Here is a 25,966-nt window from a genome sequence, read left to right as displayed (position 1 = left end):
CCTTGGGCTCAAGGCTGAGCCTCTCTCAATGGAGGGCTAATTAGATCTGCCTGGGTTAAGCTAGAGGGCCAGAGCAAATTACCTAGTGTGTTAGATTACTTATCCTATCTTATCTTTTTTCCAATTTTCTTATTTTCTCTTCCTCTCCTCATTTGTAAATACATTTCCATAAAAGTCATTTTGACCTGAGGTTATTCTTTAATTGGGGCTGATAATTATTCAATTCCCTGGTGACCAAACCTTTTAATATCCACCAAACCAAAACCCCTTTTCACCCCTTACAGCAGTTCAAGACAAGACTTGTGGAAGGGAGTCTATGCAAAAGGGACCTTTGTGTTTAGAATTGTGATTCTGGAGATTTATTTATGTCTCCAGGACTGATTGATTACTCATAAAGATCTATATTGTACTTTCCTCTTCTAATAAACTTATTTTTCCTCCTAGCAGAAGATAGAGTACAGGACTAGTAGTCAGGAAGACCTGCATTCAAATCCTGCCATGGACACTGTTGAAAAGGGTATTGACCCTTATCGGGTATTGGTATTGGTATTACCAATAGTTGTTATTTGTGTGGACAGGCTCTTGAGATTGAGTTCATTACTAGAAAGTCAGAGGGACTGGGGAGGATCTGCTCCCCTCCACCTCTCCCTGTCATGAGGACATTCCTTACTTTCTCGGCCCTTCTGACCAGCAGCAGGGGGAGTGTCCCCCCCCCCCCTCCCCGGTCTGGGGTAAGGTGCTGGGGGGTGGGACAAGTACTCTAGCTCTAAAAGGTTCCCCATCACCATTCTAGATCAATCCTTATATTGTTCAGTCATTTCAGTATTCAACTTTTCCTGATCCCATTTGTATTTTTATTGGCAGAGATACTGGAGTAGTTCACCAATTTCTTCTACCGTTCATTTTACTGATTTGAAAATGGAAACAAGAATAGTTGACTTTCCCAGAGTCACACGGCCTTTAATTGGATTTTAATTCAGGTTTTTCTGACTATAGGCCTTGTACTTCATCCTCTGTACCAACTAGCTACCCAATGACATCATAGGTTAGGTTAAAAAAAGGGGGGGATTTTCTGATGTCCTCAGAATTGTAGTTCCCATGGCTTTGCCCGTGTTTTTGGATTAGCTGGGCTCCTTGGCTCTCAGTTCTCAGTTTTAAACCACTAACAATTCCATCCTTCCATTCCAGCTCTTAGAAAAAAATCTAATCACTATATTTTAAGAAATTCTGTCTCCACTTAATACATGAAGTCTTATTACAAACTCCTTTATTAATTGTTCTGTTGGTCTACTGACTTCTGGCTCCTAACCTGGGAGGTTAAAGTGCATAGGACTAGTGCAGGGTCAGCCCAGGGCAGGGCAGGGCTGAACATGGGCAGGAGGGCTCCAAGCAGTAACGCCCGCCCTCGCTTCCTGTAGCTGCCCGCGCCGGTAATTCTTCTTTCGGTTGGTATACCAGCACCGCCTCCCACAAGGCGGCGCCCGGATATCTCACAACCATAGAGTTTTACAACTCTCCTCCCCGGTATTCAATCGTCGGGGGAAGCTTAAGTTGAGAGGTGCCTCCGGGTCGTGGGGGGAGATAGAGCGGCCCTCCTGCCAGCCTGCGGTTTTCATCTTCAGGCGCCTGCGCGGATCGCGGCGGGGTCGGCTTCAGCTTCAGATATGGCGGCCTCCATGATCTTCAGCCGGCTCTCTGCTGCCGCGGTACTGAGGAGCCACGGGCCCCAGACGGCACTGCGGGCCGCCGCCAAGGTACTGACGGCTGGCCCCAAAGAGGAGGGACGGCCGGAGGTTGTCGCAGGGAGGGCTGGTGCCTGAGCCTCGGCTCTCCGAGGTCACCTCGTTCTCGGTGACATTAGTCCCGGGCCCGGCCCCGGGGCTGTCTTTCGGTCCAGGCCTCTGTTGCTTCCCGGCCGGCCCCGGCCCCCAGATGTGGGGAGCCACACGGAGGCCGGGGTGGCTCCTCACGGCAGAGAGGTGGGTGGTGGTAGGGAGCAGCCGGCGTCTTCCCCCGCACCGCCGGGCTTCGGCTCCCGTCTCTCCTGATGTGGGGGTTTGGGGGGAGGGCCGGAAGGAAGAAGGGGGGAAATGTCCTTCAGATGTACTTCTCCGGGAGCTGTCACCAGTGGGCGGGGTGGCCAGGGAATCCAGAGAGCCTTGTTTGGGGAGTTGTGGGAAAGCCCTGTCTCCCTTTCCCCCGTACGTTCCCAAGTGAGAAAACATGGAAATCAACTTTTTTATTTTTTTGGGACACATCACGGACCAGATTTTACAATTTATTTGAATTGAGATGCACCGGGCCATACCCCCAGGAACATATGTTTTGCCACTTCTGATCTTTGGACCCGTGGTCCATCTAATCCAGCACTTTTTCTCAGCCATCACCGGGCCTTGTTGTTCTCCTTTGTGCCTACTTCTGAAGTTTGAAATGTAGCCCTCAAACATATTAGATTCTCTAATCATTTAGGATGTACTGTCTCTGATTTTAAGTTATTTATGTCTTTGTCTTTTGATTAGGCAGTCATCTTGGGTCAACTTTCGTACTCCTCCAAATCCCCACCATCCTTGTAGCTTGTCCTTCTCTGAACTTTCTTTAAAGTTTTTGTATTTTGAGGGGCTGTAATTCAGTTGACAAGCAAACTGCAAATACCAAAAAAAGTTTTAGTTTTTTAAATTTAATAGTTAGTAAGCTTTTATTAAGGACTTGATCATGTCCCAGACCCTTTGCTAAGCAGTGAGTGTACAAAAAGAGGCAAAAGACAGTCCCTGCCTTTGAGGGGTTTACAGTCTAATGGGGAAGACAACTTGCAAAAACAAATATGTACAAAAGCAAGCTACACACAGGATAAATAGGAAATAAAAGAGGGAAAGCTTTGGAATTGAGAGGTTGGAAAAGGCTTCCTATAGAAGGTGGGACTTTATGGGGATGTAAAAGAAGCTGAGGAGGTCAGTAGTTGGAGCAGAGGACAGAGAACATTTCAGGCATGGCGGACAGAATGCCTAGAGTGAGAAATGGAGAGTCTTATTCTTGGAAAAATAAGGAGACCAGTATCACTGCATTGAAGAGTATGCCGCTAGTAAAAACTGGAAAGGGAGGGGGTTGTTATTAAGGACTTGGACAAAATTTAGTATTTGCTCCTGTAGATAATAGGAAGCTACTGGAGTTTGACATGATTAGACCTGTACTTTATGGACTATTACTTTGGGGGCTAAATGGAGTGGGGAGAGACTTAAGGTAGGTAGGCTGTTAAAATATTACTAAGGCAGGGGATCGGGGCCTGCACACTAGAGTAGGGGTAGTGTAAGAGGAAAGAAGGGGAGTATTAGATACTTTTAATTTAATTTAATATTAGATACTGAAATTGACAGGCCTTGGCAATAGCTTGGATCTGGGGGTGAGAGACAGTGAGAAACCCTGCGTGATTTATAGGTTGTGAGCCTGAGGGACTTACAGGGAGGGACTGGGAGGATAGTGTTGTCCTTTGCAGTAATCAAGAAAGTAGAGCCTCTAAGAGCACATCTTGTCCATTTAATTAATTTTACAGATGAAGAAACTAAGGCTTAGGGGGTGGGTAAAGGTCTTTCTCAGGTCATAGATAGTTGACATCAGAGGTGGGATTTGAGCCTCATTCACTCTGATTTTTAGTCAATGTTCTTTTTCTGTTTTCTCATTTGAATAAGAGATACTTCTGCTAGTTAGTTGCTGCTTTATTTTGCGTGTTTTTGTTAGAGGGGCAGAGTGAGGACAGAGGATTGTGTTGGGTTGCAGGAATGAATTTCAAGACAGGTAAAGAAGATGGCACTTGATAACAGATTAGGGAAAAATGCTTTTTAGGAAAATTATCTTTTTGGGTATCAAATGCAAAAGTATTTTTGCATTGCCATCTTAATTTATAACTGGTGAAAACTCAAGTTGTCTCTTTTGGAGTTGTGAAACTGAGTTTCAATCTGTGCTTTTACATCCTAAAGGAGTTTAATTGTCAATTTTTCTTGCAAACTATTTGGAAAATGCTACATTTTTACATGTTTAACTGACTTCCAAATCCACTAAAACTCTTTGTTTGGAAGATTTTTAAACAGGTTAGAAAATTCTAGAGCTGACAGGACCTCAGAAGATTTTGAGGCCAACCCCCTAATTTTATAGTTTAAGAAACTAAAACATGGAGGTTCAGTGACTTTCTTAAGGTCACACAGTAAACTGTCAGAGCCAGAATTTGAAGCCATATTCTCTGACTCTAAAGCTTAATGGATGGAAGAGGCTTCAGGTAACACCTTGAAAATCAGAACTAAGTTTTCTGTGAACATTTTTCCTTGCTTTTCCTATACAGTTCTATTCATATTTTGATTAACTTTTGAAGGAAAAATGGTACAAGAAAATAACCAATTAGTTGTGGTACAGAAATCACAAATCTTATCAAACTACAATGACTCAAGTTAACAGATTAAATTGTACTTAATTGTGATTTCATTTGATGTCTGTATGTACAAAATCAATTTTGCTCTTTAGTCATATTTCTCTATTTTTTTTGGTTTTTTTCTGTTTTGAATGTCAGTTATTACCACTGGAACTGAAGATTTTCTTGAGCTAGTTGATAAGTTTATTATTTGCTAGATCTATGATTTCGTCAGGATAGATACTTTTCTCTAATGAACATTGCATTACGTTCTCATCCTGTGTGATTCTTATTCATATTTTTTCATATATCCTCATTTAGTGCACTGGAGGTTTTTCTTTGATCATTTTATCTCTCTAGGATTCTGGTGGCTTGCCATTTGTTGTTGCCTAGTCCTACTTCATGAGACAGTGTTATTAGTGAAAATAGTGCTGAGATTGGAGTCAGAGAACCTGGGTTTAAATTCCTGCTCCACCATTTATTTCCAGTGTGACTTCAACACCTCATTTAAAATACATAGGACTCAGTTTCCATATTTACAAAACAAGGAATTTGAACTAAGTGATCTCTAAGGCTTTTTCTAGCTTTAAATTTATGATCTTTTGAACTGTTTACTCTCTTTTCTAATAACACATAATTTCAATAATGTCTTTAATTCCCCTTCTCAAATTTAAGTCACACAGATAGTATATTGCAAAATATTTAGACCCATTCTGTATACATTTTTACATTTTTTTTATACAACTTGTAATTTTGATTCTTAGGAAATGTGCAGCTACATAAATGGCATCACTGGACAAATCTTGGTATTAAAGAGATTGGCTTTTGTGACAACAAGTACAGCTAGTTCTCCTTTAAGTAAGTGAACCCTTCCTCCAACTTTCTCCTCCACTTGGGAGACTCATTATTTTCCTTCCCCCTCTCCTGGGGTCCTAGCTGGCTGGCTAAGGGGGGAGTAGGTTAATTTACCTAAACTGAGAACTGTCTGTGGTTTGACATCATTAAAAGCACCTTCAGATTTTTCATTTGTGATCAGTTATTAACTCATATTCTAGGCTAAGCTCATTGTTCCACTGAAGAGCCTTCCGTGATTATGTGTATGGGATAACTCAATCGACTGCTCAATTTAGTATTATATATTATAATCTAAGCAGTATACATTTATAATCAATTTAATTTTTCAAGTGTCAATTGCTAGTTCTGTCTTTGACTTATAAGGTTAGTCTTATAATTGTACCTTGATGTTATATTTATAACTTTTATTTGATTACTGCCATTCTTTATTAAATTATTATTTATTTTTTAAGAGGGAATATAAATTCTAACTTCACTTTTGATATTACTGAGCTAAATATAAGTTAAACAGAATTCTTATATATTTATGGAATTAAGTCCTAAAACAAGATTTTTTTTCCTCTCTTCTTTTCCACAAAATGACCAATATGGAAAAATACTTTACATGATCATACATACAAAAATCTATTGTCAATTTGCTTACTGGCTCAGTGAGGGGTAAAGGATGGGAGGGTGGGAGGGAGAGAATTTGGAGCTCAAAATAAAAAAGAATGTTAATTGTTTTTACATGTAATGGGGAAAAACAAAATATTAAATGTAAAAACAAAATACGTCAGACATTTAAAATAAAAAAAAGCATGATTGTGATTAGATGCAGAAAAAAGCCTTTGACAAAATACAGCACTCATTCCTATTAAAAATACTGTAAAGGGGCAGCTGAGTGGCTCAGTAGATTGAGAGCCAGGCCTAGAGACAGGAGGCCCTGAATTAAAATCTGGCCTCAGACACTTCCTAGCTGTGTGACCCTGGGCAAGCCACTTAATTCCCATTGCCTAGCCCTTACTACTCTTCTGTCTTGGAGCCAATACACACAGCTCCAAGACAGAAGGTAAGGGTTTTAAAATATATATATTGCAAAGCATAAGTATGAATGGATTTTTTTCTTAAAATGATAAACATCTACCTCAAATTGTCAGCAAGTATTATTTATAATGGGGATAAGCTAGAACCTTTCTCGATAAGATCAGGAGTGAAACAAGGATGTCCTTTATCACCACTATTATTTTATTATATTAGAAATGCTGGTAATAACAAGAAAAAAAATTACATTAGAAATGCTGGTAATAACAAGAAAAAAGAAATCAAAGGAATCAGAATGAGTAGAGAGGTAATAAAACTCACTGTTGCAGATGATATGTGGAAAATCCTAGAGATTCAATTATAAAAAAGTTACTTGAAACTATCAAGAGTTTTACAAACAAGGGGAAATAAAATAAACCCACATAAATTATTAGCATATTTATAGATCACTAACAAAGACCTGTAAGAAGGGATAGAAAAGCAATACCCCATTTAAAATAACCACAGACAAAATAAAATATCTAGAAGCATACCTGCCAAAACAAATTCAGGAACTACATGAACATAATTATAAAACACTTTTTATACAAATAAAGTCAGATTTAATTGTTAACATAGCCGGGTGGGAAGAGCCAATATAATTAAAATGACAGTCTTACCTAAGCTAATCTACTTAATTCATTGCTTTCTCAATTAAGTTACCAAAAATTATTGAGCTTTAAAATAATAATAAAATTAATTTGGAAGAACAAAAGATCAAGAAGATCATAGGAATAGGGGGCAGCTGGGTTGCTCAGTGGATTGAGAGCGAGGCCTAGAGATAAGAGGTCTTAGCTTCAAATGTGACCTCAGACGCTTCCCAGCTGTGTGACCCTGGACAAGTCACTTGACCCTCATTGCCTAGCCCTTACCAATCTTCTGCTTTGGAACCAATATATAGTATTGATTCTAAGGTGGAAGGTTTGGATTAAAAAAAAAGAATATCACAGGAATTAATGAAAAAAATGTAAAGGAAGGAGATCTAGCTGTTCCAGATTTTAGATTGTACTATATAGTAGTAATTTTCAAAACTTACCTTGTAAAATAAGATCAAAATGGATACATTACCTAGACTTAAAAGGAGATATCCTAAGAAAATTGGAGGAACAGGGAACATAATACTTATCAGATTTATGAATAGGAAAGGAATTTATAAATAAACAAGAGATAGCATTGTGAGATGTGAAATGGATAATTTGGATTACATTACATTAAAAAGTTTTTGTACAATTGAAACTAATGTAGCCCATATTAGAAGGAAAGCAGAAAATTGGGAAAAAAGTTTTATTGATAATTTCTTAGTTGGAGTTTTTAATCTGGTATTAACTAAGAAGTAGAAAGATCAATATAACAGAATAGACATATAACAAACAGCAATAAAAGCGTATAATAACCTTGTTATTATAGAATAATATAGAGTAAGAATTCACTACTTGGTAAAAATTGCTGGGACAATTAGGAAGTAGTTTGGCAGAAACACCATTCACCAAAATAAGATCTAAATGGATATATGACCTAGATATAAAGGGAAGTATCCTTAGCAAATCAGAGGAACAGGGATCATATTACCTATCAAATTTGTGGATAGAGGAGGAGTTTATAAATAAATAAGAGATAACCTTGTGAGATGTAAAATGGGTAATTTTGATCACATTAAATTAAAAAGGTTTTGTATGAATGAAACTAATGTAGCCCATATTAGAAGGAAAGGAGAAAATTGGGAAAACATTTTTACAGACAATTTCTTAGATGGAGTTCTCATATGTAGCGAACTTTATTAAATAGAAGAATATGAGCCATTCCCCAATTTTATCAGTGGTCAAAAGCTATAAACAGATCTTTTTTTGGAGGAAGAAATCAAAGATATAGATAGGCATATAAAAAAGGTTCTAAATCATTACTGATTAGAGAAATGTAAATTAAAACAATTCTCCCACCTATCAGACTGGCTAAAAAATGATAAAAGGGCAAAATGACAAATGTTGGAGGAGATGTGGAAAAATGGGAACATATATACTTTTGGTGGAACTGTGAACTGATCCAGCCATTTTGGAGAGCAGTTTGGAATTATGCTCAAAGAATTAAAAAACTGTGTATACCCTTAGGCTCAGTAATACCAGTGTTGGGTTTGTTTCTCAAGGAGATTAGGGAAAAAGGAAAAGGACTTATTTGTTCCAAAGTATTTATAGCAGCTCTTTTTGTGGAGGCAAAGAACTGGAAATCGAGGGGATGCTCATCAATTGGGGAATGGCTGAACAAGTTGTTGTATATGATTGTGTTGTAATACTACTTTGCTATAAGAAATAATGAGCAGGTTAATTTAATTTTTTATATTAAAAATTAATTTGATTGTTACATTAAGATTCCTAGGTTATCTCTAGTCCTCTCTCCCCTCCCTGTACTAGAGAAGGCATCATTTAACAAAAAGATATGTTTAAAATTAAAAGATATATTTAAGATTAAAATTAACCTGCTTGTCATTTCTTACTAAGAAGATGAGCAGGTTAATTAAAAAAAAACTTGGAAAGACCTATATGAAATTATAAAGAGCAAAATTGGCAGAACCAAGAAAACATATACAGCTGCAGAATTAATATTTTAAGACTAACTTGTGAATGTCTACCTCCAGAGGAAGAACTGATGAATAAAAACACATACAACATAATTTATTTAATCATATTCTGCTGATGGTGTGGGTTCTGTGGGAGAAGAGTGTGGGAGGGGGGAAGGAGGAATACCTAGGAATTTTAATGTAAGCAACAAACAAATTAATTAAAAAAGTTTTTCTCTCTATTTGTCAAGATAAGAGCTTCACCTGGGGAAAGTTATTACCCTGCTTCCTCCTTTCTGCCTTTTTCTTTTTTTCACTATCTGAAACTACTTTGAAAATGCATGGACTCATCTTCTTTTCCTTTTAAGTCAATTACTTAAGTTAAACCATTGTGACTGTTTTTTTTTTTTAATACATTTTTTTTTTTTTAACGCTTAACTTCGGTGTATTGTCTCATAGGTGGAAGAGTGGTAAGGGTGGGCAATGGGGGTCAAGTGACTTGCCCAGGGTCACACAGCTGGGAAGTGGCTGAGGCCAGGTTTGAACCTAGGATCTCCCATCTCTAGGCCTGACTCTCACTCCACTGAGCTACCCAGCTGTCCCCTATTGTAACTGTTTTTACATATCTGTGAAGCCTGATATGATTTAGATGATCAGAATTTAAAATAGCTAATGTTATAAGTACTTAACACTTATTTTTCCAGCTTTTTAAAAATGATTTTTTTCTGAGCTTTTCTTGGTATTTTAACTCTTTTTAGTTTTAAAATGTTCTTTTGCCTTTAGACAGAATGTTTAGATTTCCTAAGAAATTGGTTACATACATTTAATTTTATTGTTTTTAAATGATTTTTGGACTTTTTAGAAAAACCTCATAAAATACTGATTGGTGTTTTTTTATAGGTAATCTTTCTGGTGACTTGAAGTTTTTTTAGTCATATTTTTTTGAAGTGTGATAATGATGGCCTAGGTAAGCTGAGTTTTGTTTTGGTGAAATTTCGTACCTTTTGTTTGTAGGTCCTTGTGACTTCTTGCCTAGATAATTGAAATAGCCTCTTAATGGGTCTCTTTGTTTCAAGTGTTGCCTGATTTTAGTCCAACTTCCACATAGCTAAATTAATTGTCCTAAAGTACAGCTCTGACCATGTAATTAATTCTCTTAGTAAATTGCAATGATTCCTTGTTGTCCCTAGAATAAATAATAATAATTCTACTGACTTTTAAAGACCCTCATAATCTGGTCCCAACCTTACCTATCATGCCTTAGACATTTGAGCATTTCGACATGTAAAAACAGAAAATGATACATAAAATTACAGATTTCTGTTATGTACAGCTTGGTTTTGTTAATATGTAATTAATATATAAGTACAATTGTAACTTTTTTTTTTATTTTTTTTTTTAGTTTAAACCCTTAACTTCTGTGTATTGACTTATAGGTGGAAGAGTTGGTAAGGGTAGGCAATGGAGATCAAGTGACTTGCCCAGGGTCACACAGCTGGGAAGTGTCTGAGGCTGGATTTGAACCTAGGACCTCCCGTCTCTAGGCCTGGCTCTCAATCCACTGAGCCACCCAGCTGCCCCACAATTGTAACTTTTAATACTGCGCTGCTTGTCTGAGCTGCTTTGTGATCTAGCTGTTCTAGCTGGACGACTCCCTTTTTCTTGTCTGGGGAGGGGGAGGGTCTTCTTTCATCCTTTACCCTTCCATGACCATCTCTATTGGAAAAAAAGAAAAATCAAGTCCTAATAAATATGCATATTCTATTAAAATTTCCCATATAGTCTCTGTCTGAAAATGTATGTTTTATTCTCTAGAGTCTAACATCTCTCAGGAGGTACATAACAGTCATCATTGGTTTTCTAGAATCAGAGTTAATCATTTTGTTGATTATAATTCCAAAGTTTTTCATATGTTATTAAATTGTTTTGGTTTTCTTCATTGTGCATTAGATCATGCAGGTCTTCTCAAGTTTCTCTGAAACATTCTATTTTTGTCATTTCCTTTGGTATAATAATATCCAGTTATACTCGTATATCATAATTTGTTAGCCATTCCCCAGTAAATGGGCATACTCCTTTAGTTTTCCTTTTGCTACAACAAAAAGAAATGCTATAAATAATTGCTGCTTATCAGTCTATTCCTGCTTTCTTTAATCTCTTTGTCTAGGATTAGTATTTTAATTATGTTGAGGTAGACAGTTGAGTGACTTTTTGGGTATAGTTCAGATTGCTTTTCAAAATTCAGTAGGGCATTAGTGTTTGGTTTTCCTGGAGCTGCTTTTCATTTTTAATTACCCTTTTTTTTTTGTTGTCCTTACTGATGGGTAAGAGGTGGAATTCAGAATTGTTTTAATTTTCATTTCTCTGATTATTAGTGTTTGCAGCATATTTTTAAAAATATGATTGTTGATGGCTTTCATTTCTTCCTTTGAAAACTACTTATTTGTGGGAAGCCAATAAGAGAATAGATAAAAATCTGAGACTCCTCTTTTGACCCCTTTTGTGAACCTTGTGATTTCTTGTTGAAAAGTATTGTTGTGGCCTTATCGAAAAGCTTTAAGTTCCTAGCAAACCTGAATTTAAAGGGTTAACACGGTTCCCTTTTGGGCAGGAATGCAGCTACAGCCAAGACCAAAACCTTAGCAATTCAACCCTGAGAAAAATACTTCCCAACTTGGCTTTCTGAAAAGAACTCAGTCAAAATTCAGCCTTGGCCTTGGTCTGTTCTGAAGCCAGTGAGACGTTTTGTGTTTTGATATGACATAATTTGTAACTTCTGTGCATCTGCAAAGTTTTGGGGGGCTTCTTTTGTGTGAAATGAGTCTTGAAATATATATAATAAACTCCATGCTCCTGGAGCCAGAGTTGGAAGCATGAGCTGATGAAAAGATCTTCTCTGGGGCGGCTGGGTAGCTCAGTGGAGTGAGAGTCAGGCCTAGAGACAGGAGGTCCTAGGTTCAAACCTGGCCTCAGCCACTTCCCAGCTGTGTGACCCTGGGCAAGTCACTTGACCCCCATTGCCCACCCTTACCAATCTTCCACCTATGAGACAATACACCGAAGTACAAGGGTTTAAAAAAAAACATTAAAAAAAAAAAAAGATCTTCTGTCCCTTATTTCCTTATCATCTAAACTGTCCTTATCAGATTATCAGAGATGATAAAGAGATCTTGACACTTATTCATATTCTTTGACTATTGGGAAATAGCTTCATATAAATGTGAATTAATTCCTTATATATCTTGGCTATGAGACCTTCATCAGAAATTTGCTGCAAAGATTTTTCCCCCACAATTACCTTCTTCACTTCTAAGTTTAATTATTGACTTTATTTTTGCAAAAACATGTCTCCTTTTAAAATCTACCCCTTCCCATTTGGAACATTTACATAATTATGTGTGTTTCTACTTGTGTGCCTGTATGTATATACCCACACTTATATATATGAAAGAAGAAAGTAACCTGTCCTGTTTTTTCTAGGTGCTGGGATGTTCTGGACTGTTGAACAGTCAAGGCTTCCAGCTACAGCAGCAGCAGCAGAGGAATCTCTCGTTACATGAATACTTGAGTATGGAATTGTTGCAAGAAGCTGGCATCTCTGTTCCTAAAGGACAAGTGGCAAAATCACCAGATGAAGCATATGCAATTGCCAAAAAATTAGGTATTAAATTAAGAAAAACTTTTGCCACATAGACAAGGGAACTTTGTTACAATGTGAACTTTTTTTTTGTTCTTTAATGTTCCTGGTAAGAACTTCCTTAGCTTTTATTTTATGTCTTTTACCTTTCCTTCTTTAAATGACAGTCATATTTTCACTAAAAATATCAGGTGAAATTTAAATAGTTTTTGGTTGAAATTCTACAATTCATTAGTGCAATGATTATATAAGTGACTTACAGTTGGCACTTAGTTCAATAATTTAGGAAAAACAAACTTTTTTTTTGTAAAGGTTTAAATATTCTTATTTTATTCTTGCAATATTTAGTATTGTTTATAAGTCATGACTCATTCTACCCTTTTGAATTTCTCATGATATTCTTTTTTTTTAAACATTAATATTTGTTTTTAACATGGTTACATGATTCATGCTCCCACTTTCACCTTCACCCCCCGTGCCCCACTCCCCACCCATGGCCGACACACATTTCCACTGGTTATAAGTGGTTTTAAGAAAACATTTCATATCAAATATGTTTGTAACTGGAAGGATGATGATTGCATCCATGATATCCAACAATTTGTTACCAAAGTGTTTAAGTTAAACTCCATAGGTACCTTCTTTTTGCCATGAAATGAAAATTTATAACTGAAGAGAAGTTGAGCTAAGAAAAATAGTACAAACAATTTAATAAATTGATTTACTTCACAAATTAAAACATTTTGAAAATGTTAGCCACAATTGGTATTTTGTTCATTAAGATGGCATTTTATGTTTTTTGAAGCTGTGATTAGTTCTTTACTTGGAAAAAAATGAAGCATTAGTTTCAGTAAGTGAATATATAAGGTATATATTCATTTTTATAGTAAATTTCTTTCCTACATATATGTAACTAGTTACTATGTTAACTAATTTGCAATCCTGTTAAATGTTCTTGTTCTAGATTTTTACTTTTTAATACTTTAAGAAATGCTTGAAGAAGTGTTAAAAATATTTCCCAATTTAAAGCTTTTGCAGACATTTTTTTATTTGCTCCAGAATAAGTATCTAGCTAGAAGATGTAGGTATAGGTTTATTGGTTTGCATCTTAATTTTCCCCATTCTTTTTTGAATTACCTAATTTCAATTTGTAAGTTTTGATGACTGTTTTAAAATATTAATTGCTCTTAAACTTAACCTCTGATTTTTGCATATAATAGCCATGATTTTTCCAAGTGTGAGTATTTTGTTGTTTTAAGAACTTGCCTATTTTTTCCTGTGCATTATATAACTTTTTTATTTACTTCATTTTTGTCCATACTACAGACAGAAGTCACATTAATTTCTGTGAAAATAATTGGTTGTGAATTCACAATAAATTTTGTAGATGACATATCATATAATTGCTCAAATAAATTTCACTTGACTCTTAATGTTTGCATTTCAGAGTTCTTATTCAGTTGATGTCTTTTCATCAAAAATCTTTAAAAATTTTCTGTTCTATTAAAGACCTATCTCTCCTCCCTCCCCTACAAAAAGGATTTTACTTGTTTTTTGCAGAGTAAGTTTTCTTGGTAGAAAGCCTATATCTCTTACCTTTAGAATGTTGTATTCTAGGATCTCCTTTTGATGTTGGAAGAAGCTTCTAGGATCTTGTGTGGCTCTGACTGTAAGTTCCTTAGTACTCGAACTTCTTTTTTTGGATTGTTGGACACTTTCTCTCTGACGTGGGAGCTCTGGATTTTGGCTGTTGCATTCCTGGGACTTCCTCTTTTGTCTTTCTTTCAAGAGTTGGATTCTTTTCATCTTCTCTTCACCCTCTGGTTCTGCTAAATCTGGGCAGTTTTCATTCTTGAAATACAGGGCATCCCCAAAATCCCGCTGCAGATTTAGCAGTTTAAAGCTACACCCAAGAAAAAAGCTTGACCACCTCACCCCAGTAACAGCTATTGTTTCATTTAAAAACAACAACAGAATTCATATAAAGATCAGTTGAAATAACTTATGTAAAGCACATTGCAAACTTCAAAGTTCTGTATTTAGTGCAAGCTGTTGTTATAATTCAGAAGACTCATAATTTCATTAGAGTGGGTACCTCCTCCACAGATACATTTTGTAACCCATGCGTCCTTTAGTGGATTGTTTTTCAGTTGCTTTGGACAAAAAAGTCATCATCAGATTTGGGTGGATAAGGGGACCCAGTATTCTTCTGGTGCGTTGGGGGAAGTAATAGAAATTATTCCTAGTTCTTTATATTTTGTTATAGAGTCTTTTGAGTATTTTTTTTATCTTGTATATAAATGATGTTATGTTTTCATCGTTTGTCAAAGCATATAAATGGAATTTACATCTTTGCTGAGTAGTTAGATTGACAGAGTACAGAAACTTGTGAGGATAAAGGTTATATGCATCTTCTGGTGAATATCAAATGAGGCAATATGTGTTTAGTACTTTGCACATCTTAAAGTGCTATATAAATGTTAGGTATCATTATCATCGAGTAAGAAGGATAGAGAGAGGACTGAGACTATCAGAGCTTATGTTGGTGACCTCAGTCTTCTCAGTAAGGTAGGAGGTCATTTGCTGAAATTGAACAATTGTAATTGGACAAAGGGTGAGAGTATAGTTTAAGTTTGGAAATATTATTTTGGAGGATAAGATTGGGACTCATTAGAGCTGAAAGATCATTGAAGGGCAGCAAGGGCCCAGCTAAATAGTGTATCAAGAAGTAAATATCTTCTGATGTATCTGGAATCCTCAGTTAGTGAAAGAAAATCTCTCCTCTAAACCTTATCTGAAGCAGAGGTTTGACCTCATGACTGGGAATTTGATTTATTCTAAGAGGGGTTTAGCTTTTGAGGGAGGAAATGATTGAAGGTTGGAATATGATTAAGAGCTTAATAGTTTTCTTGAAAGGAAGAGGGATTCAGTTTCTTCTTTCCAGGGGATGTGTTATAAAGTACAAAACAACAGTGTGTCTATAAACCAGGTAGAGCATGAGATTTGCAGAGAAAATCCTGGAAAGTATTTATAGTACACTTTTTTTGGGGGGGGGGGTTCTTGATTTCATTGGGTAAGTACTTTATTGTTGAAAAACTGCTAACTCCTCAATGCCCTTTCATCCTTTTTAATTCTTGTCCATATTTTCTTATAAATTCTCCATGAAGGAGTCCAGTACATTTGCTGATTTTCCTCCTCATTCTTTAGGATATTAGGGGTACCATTCAGATTCATAGATCTTATCTTTCTCTTGCTCTGACTAACCTCTTTTTCAGATTATTAATATCCTTGGAATATTTTTATGCCAGTACCTATATGTAAATTATCATTGATGATAGGCTAAAGCTTTTTCCCACTTATCTTTGATCTTTCTGTTGTTCTTTGGCTTCTCTATAATTATACCCCTAGGATTATAATGTTCAATGATTTTGAGTCATATATTGGGAAACTATAGAGAGTAAAGAGAGCCTTTTGCAAGAGATAACAGTTTTAGATCATGGAAAACACAAAATAGCTGCACCATTTGCTAAATGATTTTTAAATCTCTTTTTCCTTCCATTCAATTTTAGGGTTCGATCATTTTTTTGTCTGTAATAATTGTCCAATATACACATTTTAGTAGGTCAATTTAATTGTCTTTTGATTGTTATTGTTTGAGTGGGCAGTACACAGTTTTTATCTACTTTATTTTTCCAGTATGGATTGTTGGAATAATCTTTCACATGATCATTTTTAGTATTTTACTGAAGATGCTTGGTAGTATTTAGTACTATTTTTTTTAAACCCTTAACTTCTGAGTATTGGCTCCTAGGTGGAAGAGTGGTAAGGGTGGGCAATGGGGATCAAGTGACTTGCCCAGGGTCACACAGGTGGGAAGTGTCTGAGGCTGAGTATTTAGTACTATTAACACTCCTAGCAGTAGGGAATTCAGCTTTGTTTGGATTTTGTATATGTCAGATTTTGTGATTGTGATGAACATTTTTTGATGAGGATTTATCTTTCAGTTTCATATATTCATTTAAAGTCTCTAACAACCTATTGTACGTTTTGAACTGGATGTTCTGTAGACATCTTAAACTCAATGTGTCTAAAATTGAACTCATTGTTTTCTACCCCTAATCCTACTCCTTTTCCTGATTGTCCTGTTAAGGTTACCACTCTCCTAGTCACCCAGGCTTTTGCAGCCTTGGTGTCAAACTCATTTCCTTTGCTCTACTACCTATATCCAGCCTGTCTTCAAGGCCTTTTGATTTTTCCTTTCTAGCATCTTTTGCGTTTATCCCATCTCTTCACCTTGGTACAGATCCTTATCATTACACACTTGAACTGTTGCAACTTTTTGGTTGGTCTCCTTGCCACAAGTCTCTTTGTACTGGCCATCTTCTACTTGGTTGTCAAAATGATTTTCCTAAAGCACAAGTGTGGACCTTATCATCCCCCTACTTATTCAACTCCACCTGTTCCTTATCACTTCAAGGATCAACTATAAAATCTTTGGCTTGATATTCAAAGACTGTCATAACCTGATACCCCACCCCCCCACCCCAAATTTTTAGTCTTTTTACACATTATTTAACACTCTCTACTCCTTCCCACCTCTTCCATCTCGTGATACTGACATCTTTGCTGCTCCGTATCCTGGGATTCTTTCTTTTCTCATGTCTGACTCCTGGCTTCCTTCTAGTCTCAGCTAAAACCCCACCTTCTATAGTGTGAAAGGGAATTTTTATTCCCTTTGTCTATTTTAAGTTAATCAATCAAGAACTTAAAGTACCCCTACTTAACACTTTGTAAGTCATTAAAGAAAGTTTATGCCCTAAAAGGCCACAAGCACTGCCCCTACTGTAAGAAATAAAATGGATATAAAGGGATAGATTTAAAAATATTATGATATTAAAAGATTTATTGGTAGCCATTAACACATGCCAGGTTAAGAGTCAGTTTGAAAAAGAACTACCTCCTTTCCCCATCCTGGCTCCGCTCCAAATCACCAAGACTTTGACGTTTTACATATCATTCACAAGTTGTTTTGTTAATGCTCCTAGCAACCATTGGATCATTGATTTTGTTCCTTATTTTTCTTCTATCCACAAATTATTGCAATAATTTATATGTTGATTATGTTTTTATGATCCATTGGGGAGACTGGTCTCCCAGAGGATCACAGGGTGGGGTATGTATAAATGGAGATTTTGAACCTTGGACTTCATCCCCCATAAATCCTTAGTTTCCCCAAAATCCCCTTTAATCTCTCCTGTGCCTCCATGTTATTGTTTTATCGTTGGCTGTAACTCCTCCCTCTTCTTCTTGGCTTCAATTTTCTAATGGCTACCAATAAATCTTTTAATCTAATATTTTTAAATCTATCCCTTTATATCCATTTTATTTCTTATACCACCTGGGCAGTGCCAGACAAATTGGGAGGCTGTGATTGGTTCCTGTGAAGTGGGAGAGAGACAGAAAGAGAAATGGAGAAACTGCTTATAAAAAGCTAGCCCAGGGACTCCTGAGGAGGCATTTTAGGAGGAATTCAGCTGTAGAGGAGGCTTTTTCTGCGATTCATTCTGTGAGGCATTTTATGAAGATACATTTGGCATTGGTGAGTCCGGCTAAAGAAGCATTCTGTGCTGCATAGATTCAGCGTTGTGAGTTGAGCTGAAGGAAGAGGTTTACACTGCTGAGATCCTTGTAGAAGAGACTACTGGACTTCTACATGGAGATTGAACTTTGTCAGGGAGTGAGCTAAATTTCTTTGGATAGGGGCTTTAAGGTGGTAGGTTAGGAAATATTTTCTACTTCCCTCATACATTTTCCTCCTTTTACTATATTTACATTAAATTGTATTATTAAGAGCTATTAACAACATTTTGATTTAAGAAGTTGATTTTATATATGATGACCACAAACTCTTTTTTAACTATTATTTTGTCAAACCAAATTTTTAATTATTACAGTTGGCAACCAGTTTTAATTATTATAATAGGAAGACATTCCTGATCCCCCTTAATTTTAGTGCTTCATTTTTATTGATTTTCACCAATTCGTCCTGTATATATCTTGTCAGTACATGGCTGTTTGCATGATGTTTCTCTCTCACTCTGTAAGCTCCTGAGAGTGAGGTATGTCTTTTGCCTTTCTTTGGGTCTCCAGTGTTTAACACAGTGTGTGGCATATTGTAGGTGCTTAATGAATGTTTTTAGCTGACTGAAGCTCTTTTGTGTGTAAGGTATTATCTGTGCTAAGTACAGGAAATTTAAAGCTATAAATGGCATAGGTTTTGCTTTTTAATATTATATAAACTAATGAGGTTAAGACTTACATACAGATAATATGCATATGTGGGAGAATGAATTAACTGCAAAGGATAGGTTTAAACTAGATACTCTGAGATACTGAGGGAGATGATTTCACTTTAGCATGAACATTGGTCCAGTTGGGTTAGTCATGGTCAGAACATGCTAGTTACACTTGAATTGTATCTTAAAGAGTGGAGTGACTTGTTGGGGGAGAGCAGCATTCTGGATATGGGAGACAGACAGCATAAGTTAAATGAATGGATAGGTATAGGACAGTGATGGGCAAACTTTTTAAAGAGGGGGCCAAAGGAAAGGAAATGCTCATCTGTCATTCTGTTTCTTTCTTTTTTTTTTTTTTAAACCCTTGTACTTCGGTGTATTGTCTCATAGGTGGAAGATTGGGAAGGGTGGGCAATGGGGGTCAAGTGACTTGCCCAGGGTCACACAGCTGGGAAGTGGCTGAGGCCGGGTTTGAACCTAGGACCTCCTGTCTCTAGGCCTGACTCTCACTCCACTGAGCTACCCAGCTGCCCCCTGTCAGTCTGTTTCTAAGGCAACTCTTTCAAAGTTTCATTGCATTGTATCCTACTCATTGTATTCTTCAGATTAGGAATAATGTTGCCGGTTGATAGAACATTTAAGGGGGCCACATCTGCCCTATGGGCCATAGTTTGCCCATCACTGGTATAGGAGAAGATAGTAAAAAGAAGCAGAAATGGAGAATAATATAACCTAATGTAATAGAGAATATGTGAAGGGCAGTATAATATGAGGTAAGGCTGGAAAGAAAGGTAAGTTGGAATGAGATCCTGAAGGAGCCTTGAGTGCTGGGATAACGATTTTATGCTTTATTTAGTAAGAGGTGGGAAGCTACTAAAGATTTTAAGTAGAAGAATGATGTTAGAATAGATAAGGAAGATTATTTGGACAGGCATTATGAGAGATGGATTGGAAAGAAGAAAGATTTGAGATAGCAAAATTAGGAGATTTATAATAGTTTTGATTAAGAAAGATGAAGGCCTGAACAGGTTGGTAGTAGAAAGAAGAGTATAGATATTGGAAATATTTCAAAGATCAATCATAGGAAGTAGCATGGCAGAGTATATAGTGTTGAAGAATTTCTTAATTCCTCCCCTCCTCCAGAGGTCTTAGATCTTCTTGGAGAGTAATGACCTCCTATTTTGGTTGTTTTGAATAGAGGTCAGTAAATCAATAGACAAAGCTAGAAGATAAAGTTTAATTAGAATCAGCTGATGGACAGTTGCCAGATAGATAGCAACACCCAGAACAAAGGGAGATACATTTATAGGAGTACCTGGCAGATGGCAAAAGGAGCCTTTCAGGTGAGGCTGCTCAGCCAACTTTCCATATTTCAGAGGTTGAGTAACAGGGACTGGATATTTAGGGGAGAAATTTTAACCTTCAGGTTAGAATAGGTCAATTTTGGTTTCTTAGGAATTTCTAAAGATCAAGTTTGATTTTGTGGGATGTTTTATCAGATATCCTGGCAGGAAATCTCTTAAGATATTTGAGGTCTTCTTCAAGATAGAATGGTGGGCTCAAACTATTCTTGAATTAAATACAGATTGAGTGTATTTCTTTGATCTTTTAAGGTTGCTTTTTTTTTTTTTTTTGAGCTGTTGCTCTAAAACTCACAGTCTGTCTCTTCTGCTAATATAGTCAAAGTCAGGAAGACCTTGGTTTAAGTCCAGTCTCATGATATTACTGACTGTGTAACCCTCTACCTCATTCTTAATGTACCCAGGCAATTCTACTGTGAATTAACCTGGGATCTGTGAACTTAAAAAAAAATATTTTGATTACTTCATTTGATTATAATTGGGTTTCTGTGTATTACTCAGAATCTGAGAAGAGATCTACAGACTTCACCAGACAGCCAAAAAAGGGTCCATGACAAAAAAAGTTAATCTTTACTTTAAGTTAAGTTGCAGAACAGTTGCTAATTTGGATTGGTAGAAGAAATATCCTCACACTAAAGGAATCATAGCTTTCCCCTTCCTTTGCCCCTCCCTCCAAATAAAGAATAAATAGAATATGACACTTGAATGTGAGGAATAAGAACCTTAAAAATGAGTGCCATCCATAGAAATAGAGAGTTGAAGCAGTTAGGTGGCTCAGTAGTTAGACGGCCAGGTCTGGAGCCAGGAGATCCTGGGTTCAGATCTGCTCTTAGACACTTCCTAATTGTGTGACTGATCCTTGGCAAGTCCCTGACCTCCAATTGTGTAGCCCTTACCACTCCTTTGCCTTAGAATGGATATCCATTCTAAGACAAAAAGTAAGGACTAAAAAAAAAAAAGAAAACTAGAGACATTGGGGATAGGCAAATTTTTTTTTTCAGGGAGATGAGTTTAGTTTTGATCATACTGAGTTTTAGGTGCTACTTGACCATCTTGGTGGTTATCACCAAAGTAGTTGCAGGCAGGCAGCAGGTAGTTGGAAATTAGTACTGGAAAGGTTGGAGTTGAAATATATATGTGAATCATTTGCATAGAGGTGAAAGATGAAGGCTTCAGAATATATAATATTATGGCAAGCAGGGAGAAGAGGGTCAAGGACAAACTCTTTGTAATATCAGTATTTAAAAGTTGAGTGGAAGACAGAGAAACATATGCAAAAGAGAAATAGGAGACCCGTGAGAGTTATGTCACAGAAGCCAAGAGAACCAAAGCTATTTAGGATGATGGGGTGGTTTCAAGTGCCTAATGCTACAGTGATAGAAGATGGTTGAAAACTATCGGATTTGGCAAAAAGGTGGGTTCCTGGGGACCTCAACAGTGGTAGAGAATAGAAGGAGCAGGGGAGTAGCTAGGTAGGGCAGTGGATAGAGTGATAGAGTGGCCTGACGTCAGGAAGACCTGAATTCACATCTGAACTCAGACTCTTATTAGCTATGACCCTGGGCATATTACCTTGTCTGCCTCAGTTTCCTCATCTATAAAAAGAGCTAGAGAAGGAAATGGTAAATCACTCCAGTACCTTTGTCAAGAGAGCCCCAAATAGGGTCACAAAGAATCAGACATGTTTGGGAAAAAAAGAACAACAAAAAGAATTAAAAGACTGATTTGCTGAGATTGAGAAGAAAGTGGTATAGTTGAAGTAACCAATGTAGATTACTCTTTTTGAGGTTGTAAAGAAGAGACAAGGAGAGGAGTATGGGTTGAGAGTGTAACAATATTTTTTTAAACACTTTATTCCAGATGTTGTGCTAAGCTTTGGAATACTGATATGAGTAAAAAAAACTTATGGTCTTTAGTAAGACTGCCAACTCCTTTTTTGATGGTTGGTTAGAAGTTTTTCATAGCTTTGCAGAAAACTGAAAACTTAGGAAGGGCTTTTGTCATTCAGGATTTACCTTTCTATAACTGGTCACTCTGTTTGCTTTGTGGGACTTGTGGCCCAGTTTCCCTCTGTGATTCTATCTAGACTTGGGCTGTTTAATAGTAATATATGACATACATTGCTTTAAAATGTTCAAAATTTCTATCTTATATGGTATATATTTTATAGATATTATTATCTTTATTTGGTGGGGCTAAGGCTTAGAGAAATTAGTGACTTGATTTGCCCATGTTCCTGTTATTGATAAGTATCAGTAGTGGATTTTGATCCCTGTTATTTCTTGACTCTTAAGACTCCCTGTTTTTACCATGTCAGATGCTGATTTGTTTGGAACAAATGGTGTTTGATGTAGTGAAATTTCTGTCAAATGGAAGACTTTGATCAATTACCTATAGTTTGTTATTAAATTTGACCAATCGTATTAAGCGGATCTTAGAAGTCATCTAGTTTAACCCTTTGATTTTATAGATAGAAAAAAATGAGGCCTAGATAATTAAGTACTTAGTATAGTCAAGTAATTTCTGGAGAGTGAAGAGAGGACACTGGTAGTTTGGGAGGATGAAGATGGACCACGGTTTTCACAGGTGGCACTCTGGGCTGAAACTTGAAGGTAGCTCGGAAGTTCTTCAAGGAGAACATGGAGTTCAGTTCAGGCATTGGGGACAACCTGTGGGCTTAGAGTGGTAGATAGAGTGATATGTATAGAAAACAGCAATTTGGCTGGAATACAGAGTGTGTGAAGAGTAATTTTGGATAACTCTGGAAATGTAGTCTAGAGCTAAGGTAGATTATCTCTGATTATTATTTACTGTATTACCTTGATAAATTCATAGTGGACTGTGTTCTTTTTTGTGACTTTGTTACTGCTTAAAATTATGAATGTATATGTTCTCTCTTTTCTTCCTCTGAAAAGATCAATTAATCAGGTGCTGTGTCATATAGAGTAATACCTCTCTTTAATCTTGAAATCAGATTTCTACTGTCTTAATCCTTCAAACAGACCTGTAAGCCTAGAAGCTCCTTTTTTGAGCAGTAGAAATAATTGTTCCCAAATGCATATGCTTTTATTTGAAAGAGGAGGTTAGTCAAAGGAAACCTTTGTACCCTCAGAGACGACCCTAATTTAGAGCTTTTCTACTTTACACATAATTCTAAAAGTTGTTATTTTATTCTCAGCTCATAGCATATTAGAAGTAGCAAATTGGAAAGTTATTAGGTTAAAAGACAAGGGGCTACTTCTAGAGGTAGCCATGTGAGAGTGGTGAAATATGATAATTTCTGGCATTCTGGGACCGTTTAATGTAGAGGCAAACACCTTAATAGAATCCAAAATCATTCTGTTACTATATAGTGTTTGTTCATTATGATGTCTCTTGAATCATTAACAAGTGCTTTGTTATGTCCAGTATGCTTTATATAAGAAAGCAAGGAAATGGATAATATACTAATAATAGCTAATAACTATCATTTATGTAGCTCTTTAAGGTTTTTAAAGTGCTTTACCTATGTTATCTAATTTGATTTACGATACTAGTATATTTAGTATAGTATTTATTTTTGTATATTAACATAAATACCCTGACTCTTAACACATAGCACAGTGCCTTGCAAAGAGTAAATACCTGGTAAATGTTTCCAGAGTTTGTTTTTATGGAAAGATTTAGTTAAAGCCGCATAAAACCTTTGGTGTTTAAAAACAGTGTAAAATTCAGTTTTCTGGAAAATTTACTTATATGAAATATTCCATTCCTCTGTAATATACTAGGTGATGTAAATATTATAATGATAGCACATTAAAGTTTGCAAAGCACTTTATATATATTGTCTCATTTAACTATTACAACAACCTTTTGATTCCAAGTCCTACAAATATCTACTGTGCCAGCTAACTGCCTCAGATAGATGAATGAAGTTTATTTTTAATATGCCTCTTTTAGATCATGAATAACTAAGGTTGCATTACTTTGTATACTGCTAGCTTAACCTTCATATTTGACACTGATTATTTTTTCTTTTAGGTTCTAAAGACGTTGTGATAAAGGCACAGGTTTTAGCTGGTGGCAGAGGAAAAGGAATATTTGAGAGTGGCCTCAAAGGTGGAGTGAAGATAGTTTTTTCGTAAGTCTGTCATAAATGTCAGACGTGTTTCAGAAAAAAATTATTTTTTAAATGTTATTAAATAGTTGATATTATTAAATTGAAATATTAGATGAAATTTATGTTATATGACATTTCAATTTTAATATGATCAATATCGACCTTTTGGAAAAAGGCGGTGATATTTGAAAATGTTTTCTTTTTTCAGCCCAGAAGAAGCAAAAGCTGTTTCTGCCCAGATGATTGGGAAAAAGCTATTTACCAAGCAAACAGGAGAAAAGGGCAGGATATGCAATAATGTGTTGGTCTGTGAACGCAGGTATCCCAGGAGAGAATACTACTTTGCAATAACAATGGAAAGGACATTTCAAGTGAGTAGTTATACATATATTATAGTGTAATTGGTATATAGATTGAAAATTCTTTTATATGTGGATCAGATTATTCTTTTAAAATGCAATAGTATTGCTTATATCATGACTCTACTGTTTACTTGTATAACATTAATTATACTGTAATTTTAAATGAGTTAATTTGCTATACAAAATGATGAAAAGGCAACTCTAGGTATAATTCTATTATAGTGAATTCCATAGGGTCCATTTTGCTTGTTGTGGTATTTTAAAATGGCTAATACAGTACTAGAAATCATATTCCCAGTCTTCAACAGGGCATGAACCATTAATACATAATGAATTTACAAAGAAATGTCTCATATTTTTGAGAGGAAAGAAAGGAAATATCCTACACATTCCATACCACTAAATTCTTCCAAGATTTCAGATCTTTTTGTGTTTTGTTGGGACTTAGACATTTTAAGTAAGTTTTTCTTTTGAAGATGATTGGATATTTCAGTTATAAAGAGGTGAGAGAAATTGAAGGATACTAGCTTCTCTGGGGCAGAACAACAGAGATAAAGACCTAGGCTATATTTTTCTGTCAGTCTGAAGTGCTAACGTACCTCTAGAATACAATGTGAAATCCTTTACAAATATATAAAAGGAGGGAGTTATACTAAATTATTTTTTAAGGTTCCATACGATATTCCATGAGTCCATGATATTAAGAAACAGAATTAACATTTGTTTTATATGCTAATTGTGTTTCTCAGGGAACTTGCAGTCTGTACTTATGTTTTGACCTTGTATATTTATTAGCTATAAAAACTAACATTTTTTGGTTTAAAATAGCATTTCAAATACCAAAGGGAGGATTGTTATAAATCATTAGTTACTGTAGAAAATGTAATGTAACCAAATCAGTAACTTACTCCAGTTCAGGTCTCCATTTGGAAAGTTCCTCCTTACCTCCTTTTGAGAAAAGGCCTATATCAGCCATCCTTTATTCTCCAAATTTTGCCACTATGTCCCTGCACAATGATGATGATAATTATGATGGCTTAGCATTTGTGTAGCACATTAAAGTTTGGAAACACTTTGCAAATATTACTTAATTTTATCCTCATAAACCTTGAACTGTTACATTTTAAAGATGTGGAAACTTTAAAGATGTTGAAACTAAGGCAAAGAAGCAGTTTAGTTGCCTATGCCATTGACCTGCCTGTTACAAGTATCCTCCCCAGCTTCCTTTTATGTATTTTCTTCCTATTAGGATATAAGTTTCTTGAGGGTAGAGATTGTCTTTCTTTTTGCTTATATTGCTATTCTCAGCACTTGGCAATATGTACCCGGTATATAGTAAATGTTTAATAT

General features: G+C 36.1%; 1 protein-coding gene across 1 annotated transcript in view; it reads left to right on the top strand.

The window, feature by feature from the left end:
* Positions 1-1,280: 1,280 nt before the first annotated feature.
* SUCLA2 (succinate-CoA ligase ADP-forming subunit beta) overlaps positions 1,281-25,966 on the top strand; it is a 47,206-nt gene continuing 22,520 nt past the window's right edge. The window contains exons 1-4 of the mRNA XM_044668225.1: positions 1,281-1,754; positions 12,342-12,522; positions 24,176-24,275; positions 24,463-24,625. Of these exons, the coding sequence (XP_044524160.1) occupies positions 1,665-1,754; positions 12,342-12,522; positions 24,176-24,275; positions 24,463-24,625 (534 nt within the window). The 5' untranslated portion in view covers positions 1,281-1,664. The remainder of the gene's footprint in view (positions 1,755-12,341; positions 12,523-24,175; positions 24,276-24,462; positions 24,626-25,966) is intronic.

The sequence above is a fragment of the Gracilinanus agilis genome, chromosome 3 (assembly GCF_016433145.1).
Source record: "Gracilinanus agilis isolate LMUSP501 chromosome 3, AgileGrace, whole genome shotgun sequence".
NCBI classification, from domain to species: Eukaryota; Metazoa; Chordata; class Mammalia; order Didelphimorphia; family Didelphidae; genus Gracilinanus; species Gracilinanus agilis.
Note: the sequence above shows the minus strand (reverse complement) of the source record. Positions and strands in the feature narration are given on the sequence as shown.